Source organism: Jatropha curcas, chromosome 4 (genome assembly GCF_041381405.1).
Source record: "Jatropha curcas cultivar XTBG-Jc1 chromosome 4, XTBG_Jcur_1.0, whole genome shotgun sequence".
NCBI lineage: Eukaryota > Viridiplantae > Streptophyta > Magnoliopsida > Malpighiales > Euphorbiaceae > Jatropha > Jatropha curcas.
The window spans coordinates 29721234-29735018 of NC_143154.1; the positions used below are offsets into that span (position 1 = coordinate 29721234).

General features: G+C 31.7%; 2 protein-coding genes across 2 annotated transcripts; both read left to right on the forward strand.

Annotated features, from left to right (window-relative positions):
- The first annotated feature begins 511 nt into the window (after positions 1 to 511).
- LOC105645972 (Bifunctional inhibitor/lipid-transfer protein/seed storage 2S albumin superfamily protein) lies at positions 512 to 2452 on the forward strand. The gene is made up of 3 exons (XM_012231728.4): positions 512 to 953; positions 1281 to 1319; positions 2156 to 2452. The coding sequence occupies exons 1-3, from the start codon at positions 629 to 631 to the stop codon at positions 2242 to 2244; spliced, it is 453 nt and encodes a 150-aa protein (XP_012087118.1). The 5' UTR covers positions 512 to 628; the 3' UTR covers positions 2245 to 2452.
- Positions 2453 to 3201: 749 nt separating this feature from the next.
- On the forward strand, positions 3202 to 6822 carry HIP1 (HSP70-interacting protein 1). Its single transcript, XM_012231727.4, has 11 exons — positions 3202 to 3448; positions 3547 to 3595; positions 3697 to 3849; positions 3943 to 4030; positions 4135 to 4215; positions 4313 to 4377; positions 4548 to 4688; positions 5401 to 5517; positions 5611 to 5838; positions 6143 to 6200; positions 6516 to 6822. Exons 1-11 carry the CDS (start codon positions 3339 to 3341, stop codon positions 6611 to 6613), a joined length of 1188 nt encoding a protein of 395 aa, XP_012087117.1. The 5' UTR covers positions 3202 to 3338; the 3' UTR covers positions 6614 to 6822.
- The last annotated feature ends 6963 nt before the right edge of the window (positions 6823 to 13785 follow it).

Here is a 13785-nt window from a genome sequence, read left to right on the forward strand (position 1 = left end):
TAAATTAAAAAAAATATACTTATTAGTATTTAGAGCATGTTCGATATTAACATGGATTGTGACTGATGTGTCATTTCAAATAAAATGTGTGAATGATAATATGGTTGAATGTCTACTTATAGACAATGAATTTTAAAAAACTCTCTCGAATGCATTATTTTTGAATCTTCTTTTATTTCTTTTTCCTCTCCTTGGGCCACAATTTAATATGTAATTAATTAACAAAGAGCAATACATATTAAAATTGTCTGAAAGACTCTAGAAATAAAAGGTATATTAGACTATGTCTATTTATATTTTTGTCATATCGCTTAACATCATAAATAAATATTAATATTAGAAAGCATTTTTCAAAAGATTGTTCCATTTATTTGATATGATAATTAAATAAAAGCTCTCCGCGTCTGGAAAACAAGGACCAGTGTATTTGTATCTATGGAAATGACTTAATTGCTACTTTTCAGCTTTCTCTTTTATTATTATTATAAGAAAAACAATCATTTTCCAGAGCAGTTATATTATATATAGACAGAGATAGCAAGTAACAAATACAAACGTGTCCCACACACACCAACCCTCTCTCCCTCTCTTCTTCTTCACGGGCAACTGAAAAGTCACAGGCAAAGAGATGGCATCCTTGACCATGTCCACGGCGGCGATGATGGTGGCGATCCTTTTTGTGAGCACCACCACAATCATAACACAAGCGCAAAATATCCCATCTTGTGCCCAGAAACTAATTCCATGCGCCGAGTATATATCAAACACCACAGTCACGCCTCCCTCTACTTGCTGCAACCCCATCAAAGAAGCAGTTAATACTGAGAGGGCTTGCCTCTGCAATCTCTACAATACACCTGGTTTGCTTTCAGGCTTTGGTATCAATGTAACTCAGGCTCTCGGTCTCACCAAGAGATGTGGGGTTAGCACTGATCTCAGCGCTTGCAGCAAAGGTAAATTTTCAAATTTTTATTTCTGTTTAGGTCCTTAGGATTTTATTTGATTTGAATTTGTTTGTGGTAATTAAATTTGAAGATTCATATGGGTACAGGGGTTGTGGGTTTGGTAAAGTTAAACTCTGACCATTTGTTTGGAAGGAAAATTTGGAAAAATAAAATCAAAGTTTCAAACACATACTTTGGAAATTAGTGAATGATGAATCATGTAATTAATTTTTTATTTTAATTTTCTATATGTGATTTCTGATTAAAATAAATCCCTTCTTCAGATTTACTTAGGGGTTGTGTACTAACATTTACTTTATAATTATACTGTTGCAGCTGAAGCACCAACTGCTGGCGCCGGAACGCCGCCCCCAGGTAAAATTCAACTGATCAACTCTGATGCTGGAATTAATTTTTCAATTTTTTAAAAAAATTTTAATTTAACTTATTGGCTTTTAAGTTCTTAAAATGGCTAATAAACCAATTAATTACTGGAATATGGCGCCCGTGAAAAATGAAATATGAGGGAGTGGGACAAGCTCGTAAATGATGTTTTTCCTGTGAATTCTCAATGGTTTTTTTTTTTTTTTTTTTTGAAAGGTTGCATCGCATTTATGACTGAAAATAAAAATACCACCGACTAAGGTAGAGACATTATAGTGTTTTATAAAATATTAATTCACGTAATATTTAATTTTTAATTAAAAATAATTTAAACAATTAAATGTAATATTTAATTTTTAATTAAAAATAATTTAAACAATTAAATATTTCTAAAATAATTAACGGTTATTAAAATAAAACAATTAACTATGGGTAACAGCACCTAAATATTTGGTGTATTTGGAACCGAAAAAGTATTTATTCTAGTGAAAGACTTGGGCGGCAGAACTTGCATAGTTTAAGCCTTAGGATTGTAAAAGTGGGACTAGGATGATGAGCCATGGTATGCTAATTTTTTGGGGCTTTTGGTTGCTTTCGGTGCCACAAATTTTGACTTTTAATTCTGTCTACCGAACACATGGTTTGAGCTAATACATTGCTTATCATTTTGTCTCCATGTGGCTACGCTACTGCTAAGGAGCAATAATTCTCAACTGAATCCACAAAGACATTGGCTTAAGCCATTATTTATTAACATATATATATTTTTTTATTTTTAACATCGAGCTTCAATAATGTAACAGTGGGAGGAATTGTTTTGTTTACAGGAGTACCTGGAAATGATGGCAGCAGGATGGCATGGACTGGCTTTTCAAGCTTGGTCTTGTTATGGGCTTCTTATTCTCTAATTTACTAGGCCATCTACATTAATGTTCTGAGATGATTATTTATTAGTAGAGTGTTATGATGGCGTGATCATTATTCATGTATTAGCGAGATATATATATGTATTTCCCCATTTGGAGATTTTTTGTGGTTCACTTATTTCGTTTCCTTTTCCTTTGTATCTCATTGATTTTTTACCTATTGAACTTTATATATAGCATTTGGTGTTTTGATCTTTATTACAATTGTTATATTGCAACTTTGAATAACCAAATTCTTTACCCAAAATAATTAAAAAGTTAAAAGAAAAATCTCACACATAAAAATGAAATAATATGTCTTTTGGTATTGGTACGAATTGGTTTGAATAGAAGGAGCTTGATTATTTTAAGCAAGTGATTTTGAGTTTGATTCGAGTTTTGTGCATAGTGAAAATTCATTAATAAGTCAGCAATTAAACTGTCAATCGCTCATTTGGTAGCTAGGCTAGCTGATTTCGTTTACGAGGAGTAAATGAGTGAATGATGTTCTTCTGCATGATTTAAAATTGTGTTGTTTGGCGACGATTGTTTAAGCAGCTTCTAGCATTTTGATTAAGCGTTATTTTTTATAATGTTTATCCACATAATATTTATTTAAATTAACTTTTAAAAAGTTAATTTATATAATATTTAATTTTTAGTGTTTATAAAATGCTACTCAAATAACTAAACTTTACTAAAATGCCAAAACAAAATAGGTAATTTTGGTTTGTCGCCGGACAAACCGTAATTCAACTTTTGTAAACAAATCCTTCTCAGGAATAGGCCATAGCCCAATTTGATGAAGGTCCAATCTGATATTTGATCAATCCAATCCGAATTGGACCTGGTCCATCACTGATCAACAGATTGATCCACCACCAATGCTTAGCAGTATTTTCTTTTTTTTCGTAAAGAAGGAAAATGTAAAGCCCGTGCCTATCCGATAGAAAGAAGCTACTAGAAGATGCCAAACGATTCGTCGAGGTCCTATACTCGTCTCCTCGTTTTCTTTTCTCGGAGAAAAGCATTATAAACCCCATCCGGCACATAAGCCCTTTTTCTGCCATTTCTCAATCAGAAAAATCACTTTGATCAAATTCAAATGGACGCAACTAAACTGAATGAACTCAAGCTTTTCGTCGAACAGTGCAAATCCAATCCCTCCATTCTCAGCGATCCTTCCCTCTTATTCTTTCGGGACTTCCTCGAGAGGTAATATTTTATTTTATTTTTCTAATTTTTCATGTCTATCACAGTTTCAGTCTCTATTTCTCATGATTTACCTTTCTCTTATTTCTTTATTGTTTTAGTCTTGGCGCTAAGCTTCCTCCCTCTGCTTACAAGCAGGGTGACTCCAAGGTACTGTTATTGCCCCTTTTCTTCTCCCGCTTTCTGTACTTTTTTTTTTTTTTTTTGTGCAAATGAATGTTTAATTGATATGTATTTTGGCGATGCTAAAGAGCTATGTGGTAGAGGAGAGCGATGACGAAATAGAGGATAAGGAAGAGGCACGAGTAGAGTCTGAAGAGGAAGAGGAAGAAGATGAGATAATCGAATCAGATATTGAGCTCGAGGGCGAGACTGTTGAACCTGATAATGATCCTCCTCAGAAGGTACTCTTTAGGAATTAAAACGTCTTTTATGTGCGTTTCATTGAGTGTAGTTTATCTTGTCTAGTATTGGTTATGGACATTGGCTGTTTGCAGATGGGAGACCCGTCTGTTGAGGTCACAGATGAGAAACGCGAGGCTTCGCAAGAGGCAAAGGCCAAAGCCATGGAGGCCATCTCCGAAGGTATTGTAATGACCGCTCTGATGGATGCTTATGCTTCATTTAGAATGTTCCATTTGATATGGTTCATTTCTTTGTTCTGAATATGGCGGTTCTCTGCAATGCAGGTAAATTGGAGGAAGCAATTGAGCACTTATCAGAAGCAATTTCTCTCAATCCTACTTCGGCAATTATGTATGGGACCAGAGGTAAATGTTTATTAGTAGTTTAGAAGTTTAGGTTTTGTATAGCTTGGGGTTTATGTGTGGATTATCGTTTTTATTGTTTTGTGTGAATATGGCACAGCTATCGTTTACGTCAAAATGAAGAAACCCAATGCTGCCATCCGAGATGCCAATGCAGCTCTTGAGGTTTTTGCCTACCCATGCACCATTTGTTTCTGTCTTGTTTTCCCCTTTTTTTTTTTTTTTTTTTTTTTTTTTTTCCAATTTAAGTAATATTTTAATATATTATGAATAAAGTGACGGTCGGTAGTCTGATACTTTGAGTGGAAGTCTGAATTCCATAATTGTTGTTTCAGATTAACCCAGATTCAGCTAAGGGTTACAAGTCTCGTGGCATAGCCCGAGCAATGCTTGGTCAGTGGGAAGAAGCTGCTAAGGATCTCCATCTGGCATCAAAGTTGGATTATGATGAAGAAATAAGTGCTGTACTCAAAAAGGTCTTTTCTCTCTGATGTGCGCATGTATATTAATTTGTTTTTATCGATATACACTTAATAAACAGATATGTTAATTCCTGTTCAAAATTTCAAAATGATTGCAAAATGTTTGATCCTGAAGCAGAAACAGCAATATTCTGCTCACATGTATGTGCTCCATGTGGTCATGTACTGGGAAGTGGAGCATGCAACAGGCGGTGATCCCCATCCTCCCTCCCTTTTTTTTGTTGTCCTGGCCGTGGTTAATGATAGAAGATAACTGCATTATCAAATATCCACTTTTCAGTCTTTGGCTAAAATTGAAAAATGTTGAGATTGAGATATTTTTTAGTTTGAAGTTCATTTTTTTTGATTAACTTTTATGTACAATTTATCTGCAGTCAGCTATACAGCTTAATAGTAGATTATCATTTAGGTTAACATGGCGAGACATTGTCCAGCACTCAATTGTTCCTCTTTTAGTTTCCATTTTTATAATTTGGTATTTGGAATTTCAATGGCATTATTAAGTTGGAAAAAAAAAAGGAAAGGAGGATCTTGCCAGTTTAAATCTTAGCTGCGTGGATATTGGATTGTTTCCAAAGAATTAAGTTGATTTGTTTTCAAGTGCCAAATTGTTGGCTTTTATTGATTTATCTGTCATGCAAAAGTGAGAGCTTCATTGGCGGATAACATTAGTCTGAGATCTCACTGCAACTAATTTACTACATAGGTTGAACCCAATGCACACAGGATTGAGGAACATCGTAGGAAGTATGAAAGGCTGCGCAAAGAAAGAGAGGATAGAAAGATTGAATGTGAGAGACAACGTCGACGTGCCAAAGCTCAGGTAGCTATAATCCCGTCTATTGTTCAACTGTAACACATTTCATTGCTATTTTTTTTAATGCATGATGCTTATTTTATTGAACTCTTTTTAAAGGCCGAATATGAGAAGGCAAAGAAGCAAGAGCAATCATCTTCCAGCAGAAGACCTGGAGGTATGCCTGGTGGAATGCCAGGAGGAATGCCTGGTGGCTTTCCTGGTGGAATGCCAGGAGGGATGTCTGGAGGAATGCCTGGTGGAATGCCTGGTGGAATGCCTGGAGGTTTCCCAGGTGCCATGCCTGGAGGGATGCCAGGAAATGTGGATTTTAGTAAAATCTTGAATGTAAGTGTCTCTGGAGGTTTGTACTTCATTTTTATAGTCCGAAAAGGGTTTGCCATGCTTTTGCTAAATGTTGAAGCTAAATTTGTTTCTTACATTGTCTCTTTCACCCTAGTTACTTTATGATAACTTATCTACTAGACTGTCACTGGAGGCGTGTCTGTGCAGAAGCACACTTATAGAAGCATGATATTGTGAAATTGGGTCTTGGTCAAATTTCTGTGCTTGAATGGATGATTAATCTAGTGACTGCTTTTTGTTGGCATGCTTGTTTAATGCTTGCATTATTTTTCAACCATTTTGGCAGGACCCCGAACTGATGGCTGCATTTAGTGATCCTGAAATCATGGCTGCTCTTCAGGATGGTAAACTTTTGCCGTTTTGTGTAGTTTTTTGTTGGATCATTTCATTCTGAAGCCACCTCTGAGCTAATTTTTAGCTTTTGATAAGATGACTGTTGGATTGAGTTATATACTCTATTTATGCCTGCCAAGCATGATGAGGATCAGAAACTAGTTGAAGTCCTTATTCTATGTTTACTCTTTCTCAGTCAATCGACGCGTCTATGCAAAACAAGCTATTGTATCACTTAAAATAACTAATAACTTTCCCCAATAACTTCTGAATTATTAATTCCTATTTTATGATTATTCTTATGCATTTGGGTATTGGTTTTGCAGTAATGAAGAACCCGGCTAATCTCGCTAAGCATCAAGCCAATCCCAAGGTGGCTCCTGTAATTGCTAAGATGATGAACAAATTTGCAGGACCAAAGTGAAAGGGTCTCTAAAGTTGATCTCAGTGGCAGGAACTCTTTGTTTCCTTTTGTCACATCAATGATACATGTGTAATTCTCTCTGTGGGCATAGTATATGTTTGGGTATCACATTAATTTTGTGTGCGGACTTCTCATTTGTAGATTGAACTGATTGATTTCAGAGTTGTTAAATTTCCAGTAATTTATTTTGGAACATGATTTGACATGCATCATTCTTAGTACTTGGTTTCTGCAATTGGATGGCAAATCTTAGATTATTTAGCAGGAGGTGTTAGTGGGCTTAAGACCTGTAGCGCGGTTAAAAATATCCAGACTTGGGCAGGAATAGGTAACTGGATCTCTTTGCCTCTTACGTGGATCAAGTTCTGGAATTTAGAAAACTATAGTTAAGAACCTTTGCGAGCCTGATCCATACTGAAGAGTTAAGGCAGGCCTGAATTTTAAATTACGTGAATTGGAACCTGAACTGGTTCTTTCGGGTTGGCTTCAGTTTCAATATGCTGGTTGTTAAAGTTTCGGTTAGACCAAATCAAGTCAGGCCTGGTCATTTTGGGTTTGATTTGCCCTCCATTGTGAGCAATCCTAGGTGCTACAGGCGGACCAGCGATATTCAGCTGGAGCTCTGAACTGGCCACTTAAGAATGAAAAGTGCCTTTATGATGTACAGCTCATAGCAAGATAGATGATGAGAATGGATGAATAAAATCTCCAGTATGATCATAAAAAGTTTTGAATTTGCATTTCACCAAGGCGTTTGCTTGCTTTTTGTCATTTTACAGAGTCAAAATGTCAGTTCAGTATGGAACATTAATTTCTTTTGCTGAAAAAGAAAGACCTCTTATCACACCAAACATTGTATTTTTTTTTTTTTTTCTTTTTTGAACTGAATTCTTGAACATTGTAATTCTTTGCCAAGATGGCAGACAAAGAAAACGACCTGTCACCCATTGGGAATTACCGACCAATGAGATGTCGTTTTTGCGTCAAAAGACTGGTCAATGACATCCTTTGAAAATTTTAGCTACCAAACCGTATACAAGAAAATTTAAAAAAAAAAAACAAGTAATGGATCAGGTTACATTTTCTTTTCAATGAAAGTTTCAATACCAAACTAAGGTACCTAATTCAAACACAAATATACATCTCATTTATCCAAAATAAGATAAATTTCTTATCAAGCTATGTCTTCATAATTTCCTTTTTCTTTCTTTTTTCCTTTTGAATCCTTTTCAAGTCTCTTCTTTCTTGAGACAAAAAGTAGTTTTTTTTTTTAAACAAAAGGGTTTAGCACTTAGTTTGTATCTATGTAAGTAGTCATTATATTATTGATGGCGGAGTTGAATTGAACGTGTGACTGTTTTATTAATTGGTCTTACCTCTACTTGAATATGTACATCTAATTATTTATTTTTTACCATGGCATTGCATTTTCTTCTTTTCGGATTTATTTATTGGGTTTTATAATTTCATGTTTCTATAATGACGAATTGATTACTGGAAAATTACGTAAAATTAGGGAGTTTAATAATGTGAATTTTATATAATTGATATATCAAATTTTTTGGAGTCAAATATATATGTGGAAAATAGTTATTTACAATGGGGTTCAATGAGTTGCCATTTGGCAGTAGTTCACAAGTCGCTGTAATGTGCTTGATGATGTTTAAGGCATAATTATGCAATTTACTCTTTGGATGCTCATTATGAACGCAAGTTCGTTGGTTTAAATTGTCATTTAAATTAATTTATTTGAGTTATTTTAGTTTTATTATATCATAAGACAAAAAGTAATACTTCAATTTAGAAAAGAAGATTGTTCAAATATAATATAAGTTTCATCAAAATATTGGAGCTCTCATGGTTGTTGATTTGCAAGTTCGGTTAATGAATAAATCTTTTCTCTTCAAAAAAAAAAAAAAAAAAATTTGTGACAATGTTAGCAACAGAATACAGACAACATCGTTTTCTGTTGCTATTGAAATTGATTCTTGTAGCAAAGTTTACTTACTATTAAAATGGATAATTTCTTATTGCAATTCGTCGTTCTTAACGAAAAAGAAAAAATAAACTCTATTCATGGTTGATCATAATTTAATTTTTAAAGGTGCTAATTACCCCATAACAATTTTTTTTTATATTTATAAATTCCTTAATTTTGATATAAGTACTTTTATTTTATTAGATTAGATTGATCAAATTAAAATGTAAATTAACAATTAATGACGGAACGAGGGGGTTACTGACTGATGACCATCATTCCTTAAGTCTAAAAATTTATTTCACAAATTAATGTGAAAATTTCGTCCCTCTAATATTTAAAATTTATTTCTAGTCCCTGTAATTTTGAATTTTGGATCCCCCATTACTAAATTCAATTTCAATAATTCTACTTTAATTTTCCCATGGCGGTAGGCATAGTCCACTCGTTCATCACTGAAATACTAAGAAATATTAAATCTTGTTAATAAGATTAAATCCATTTACACTTATAATAAAATGGAAGAAGGATAATTTTGACAAGCGGTAACATAAGATGATCAAATACAGTTTAATTGCATTTAATTATATTTATATCAGTTTATATAATGCATTATATATATATATATATATATATATATATATATATATATATATATATATATATATATATATATATATTTGCAAAAATATGGGTATTTTTATATATTTAGCCATTAATATATACCCAGAGAATAATTTTCATTTACTTTATGAGTTTGTCAATAATACATTAATATAGTATTTTAAGAAGTAACATTCAAAATGATTTATATTTCGAGATAAAATAATCACTTAAAAACGGTTTATATCTTCAAAACGAAGAGAGTATATAATTTTTGATGGCTAATAATTAATGTTATATTGACGTTGAGGTGATCATGAAGTCACAACGGTTGCAGTTGTGGCTAAGCCTGAAACCAGACAGAACCAACTGGTACAAGCAATCTAATCCTCAGCTACCGGACCACATTGAGTATGGGGTTCATGCATTGCTGTCTCTCTACCTGCAAATGTTTAAGTTACATAAAATTGTACATATACCTTAATACTAAGAAACGTTCAAAAGTTTGGTGGCTTACTAAATTTATTTATTTTATTAGATTATAAGTAAAATTTTCTTTTATATTTTTTTTCATAGTTTCCAAGGCTCAAAGGGTATTCTTCCATTCCATTTAACGGTTGAGATATAAATTTTTAGTTTTATTATTGGTGGTCTAAAAAGGTTTTTTGATAAAGATATTTGTTTATTTATAAAATAAGGGAAAATAATTATTTCGTCCCTGAGGTTTGTCATAATTATTTAAGTAGTCCCCGACATTTATATAAATATTTATAACATCCCTGAGGTTTACTTCCGTCTTATTAATTGGTCATTCTGTCCAAAAAACACACTTTTTTCGTTAATTTTGAGAGAAAAAGACGAAATTATCCTTTGTAAGTTTTAATTATTTTGTTCTTGAGGTTTGCCATAATTATTTAAGTAGTCCCTGATATTTTTATAAATATTTATAACATCCCTAAGGTTCTATTCCGTCATATTATTTGATCATTCCGTCCAAAAAACACACTTTTTACTGTTAATTTTTAATAGAATGACCAAACTACCCTAAATCCTCTAATTAATATATCATCCCTTTCAACTCATTTGCTTTCCTTCTCACTCACTCACAAAAATGGTATAAACAAATTCCATAGAGCTCAAAGCATAATGAACAACATCTACTTGAGCATCAAACATGTTCATGTATTTAATATTTGTATTTGCATCCAATGCATTACTTTGCTCAATAACCTCAGCAATTAATCCTAGAAACAGCAACCATATGCAAAATCTGCTAAAAAGAAGACCAATATAGCAAAGCAAAAATTTACATAGCACATTTAGCTTAATCTTGTTCACTTAAAACCTGAAACCACCATTAATAAATGCCTATGTAAATTTTAAATCATAAATTGTAAATTAAATTTAAAGTAATCACCCAGTTTGATTTAAATCCAAAATTGAATAAACAGATTAGAAATTTAGAAATTTACCCAAAATTTAAATTAAAATTTCTAAATTTTGGGTAAATTTAGAGGATTTAGGGTAATTGAAAGGGAGGATATGTTAATTAGAAGATTTAGGATAGTTTGGTCATTCTATTAAAAATTAACAGTAAAAAGTGTGTTTTTTGGATGGAAAGATCAAATAATATGACGGAAGTGAACCTTAGGGATGTTATAAATATTTATATAAATATCAGAGACTACTTAAATAATTATGGCAAACCTTAGAGTCGAAATAATGAAAACTTACAAATGATAATTTCGTCTTTTTCTTTTAAAATTAACAGAAAATGTGTGTTTTTCCATACGGAATGACTAATTAATAAGACGGAAGTAAACCCCGGAGATGTTATAAATATTTGTATAAATGTCAGGGACTACTTAAATAATTATGACAAACCTCAGGGACGAAATAATTATTTTCCCATAAAATAATTAATATCGGACGGAGAAGAGAGTATGTATGTGCTTAATTAAATTGCTTCTTAATTATCAAATTAATTAACAATTAATGCCAAAAAATGATATAATTAAGCAGAAATTAACTTTCAACACACCAATTAGGTTTAGTGTCTTGCAAGTTATTTTAAAGTTTGTGTTTGATAAACACTTGGCAATAGGAGAGGAGAGGTAGTTAATGACAAGATTCAGATTGAATCTGTTATGATTAATCTCTACAAATTAGCAGCCTCTGTGGAGGGAGTTTGAAATTAATAACCAAATAATTATAATTAATTAATATTAATAGGGGAATAAATAAGGGTAATTTTTATTTAAGTCTAAAGAAGTGATATTGAGGATAAAGGGTCCACATTGAACTACATTAACCTAAGCCTAGAGAGACAAGTCAAAGACCAAGAAATTGGATCATCAACTACCCCGCCTCATCTTTTACCTATTATATGATCAACCATCACAAGATGTTCATTGGCTTTTATCAAATTAAACTTTGAAACATGCATGAATGTCCCTTTGGGAAGACAAGTATAAAATGATTATAAAAACTAGAAATAAAGTTTTAGATAACTATTGATTCCCACATCAAATTAAAAATTTCAATTAGTCACAATTTTCAATTAACATATTAGGTTTTATTAACATAAAATTACAATTTGATATGAATACGGTGAATAATGGATTATTTAATTAATTCACAATTTCATTTGTGATTAATATATGAATTAAATATGTGATTCATGAAGTATAGATGATATGATATTTTGTGGATTAGTACCCTATTCCGGAACTCCTTTTAATGTAACTTCTAGTCAAAACACTATTTCTATTATTTATAGTGTTTTGTGATATAACGTTTTATATTAATGTTTAGAGTTTGCGGGACTAGAATATGACACGTTAATTCTTTTAATATTTAATGAAATACTAGTAAAACAACTGACAACTAGTAAGACAATTAATTTTACCGAATATGACCCGAATGAAGAAAATTTCGTTTATAAAGGTAGGAAAAGAAAAAGGAAATTTGATATGATTAGGTTAATTTATCATAAATCCAAAGAGACACATTTTATAGTTGTAATACCTCGATTGGGCATTCCATGAATATAATTTAATATGAGGGCAAAATCTTGTAAAGGGTTGATATGTTTGGTTTATTGAACCAATCAAGAAACCTCAAATGATCTTCTTTGGATTGAGAAATCGAAAAATCTAGAATTTGATACATACGTGTCATGTATCTTATAATGGTGCGTATTAAGGTTAATATAAACGTATATTGTCCTTGTCAAAAAGAAGTTAAATCATTTTTCCTGCGTACCATTTTGCCAAAATGTGCACGCATGTTTATGATAATGACACCTAAATATGCTTATTTGTGGTTAAGATGGATAATTAATAGCAATTTAAGCATAATTAAGATTTTAAATTAGCTTTGCTTTCTTGATATCCAAAAGCTGGTGAGGCAATAATGTGGGATTAGTGGTAATAAAGAAAATAAGAAAGAATAATCAGAACATGGTTTTCTTTTAAAAACGTCATTAGTTTGAGTAATTATATGTAGAACTTAGAAGATAAGCAGATTAGCAAATTGTTAATGACTGATGATCTTGTGGTTTGATAGGGAAACAAATCATGTAATGCATACTTGAAGGAAAACAGTGGAGGTTTCTTGACAATTTTGACTTATTACTACCTTTTCTTAAGACAAAAGTAAACTATATTTTTCAATTTTTTACTATGATTGTTTTTCTAGTTCACCAACATGCTATATCTCCCTCTATTCGTCAACAGCGATCTGAAAGTTCCCAAAAATATGGAAATGTAAATATATAGAACCCAATAGAGAATCTACACATGTTTATTTATTAATTTGGTTTTAAATTCATTGTAACTAAAATATGTGTGTTTTTTATTTTATTTTATTTACATTTATGGAAGGTTTGATTGATCAAATTTCATCCTTGGAAAAGTAAAATTTCGATTCTTTGAAATTCATGAGTTTGATTTCTGCTTTCCTATATATATGAAAACATTCAATTAACTTATTTTACTGAAAATTTTTATATTTATTAAACTGATTACCATTTTAAGAAAGTGCTTTTTGATGAAATAGTTGAATTTGGATAACTAAATGCTCATTTAAGATATTTTTGTTTTTGTTTTTAATATTACATTATTAATGAATTATTTTTCCTCTCACCGATTGTGCAAAGAATAATAAGCCGAAACCACTTGCAAGAACGCTACTCAAATTGCAAATGGAAAAATGTGAATGTCTTCCAAATTTCATGAAGTAAATTAAATGTATTCCAAAATCATTTCGCATTTTGCCTTCTAAGATGTTCCAAGTGCTTTCTTCTTTATTCTTTTTTTCTTCCAATTACAGGGAAGAAAATTATTTCGCATTCAACTAGATCATTCTACATACCAGGAAAAAGTAGGCAAATGTTGTGGGAAATTGTCTGAAAAAAATCATTATTTAATTGGCATTAACTTTCTCTGAGACTGAACATATGACTCTCTTATTTTTTACTATTAGACTATCAGTTATTTATGCTCCAGAGTGTTTAATTTTTGCTCCTCTTAGAGCCTAAAATTATATTCATCAATTCATTGCCTTAAAAAAATAATATATATATACATTA

Bases quoted from the DNA above. Each gene is read 5' to 3' on its own strand.
- LOC105645972 (XM_012231728.4), top strand. From the start codon at position 629: ATGGCATCCTTGACCATGTCCACGGCGGCGATGATGGTGGCGATCCTT. The intron at 954-1,280 runs GTAAATTTTCAA...ATACTGTTGCAG, and splicing joins TCTCAGCGCTTGCAGCAAAG to CTGAAGCACCAACTGCTGGC. The intron at 1,320-2,155 runs GTAAAATTCAAC...TTTTGTTTACAG, and splicing joins CGCCGGAACGCCGCCCCCAG to GAGTACCTGGAAATGATGGC.
- HIP1 (XM_012231727.4), top strand. From the start codon at position 3,339: ATGGACGCAACTAAACTGAATGAACTCAAGCTTTTCGTCGAACAGTGC. The intron at 3,596-3,696 runs GTACTGTTATTG...GCGATGCTAAAG, and splicing joins ACAAGCAGGGTGACTCCAAG to AGCTATGTGGTAGAGGAGAG. The intron at 4,216-4,312 runs GTAAATGTTTAT...AATATGGCACAG, and splicing joins AATTATGTATGGGACCAGAG to CTATCGTTTACGTCAAAATG.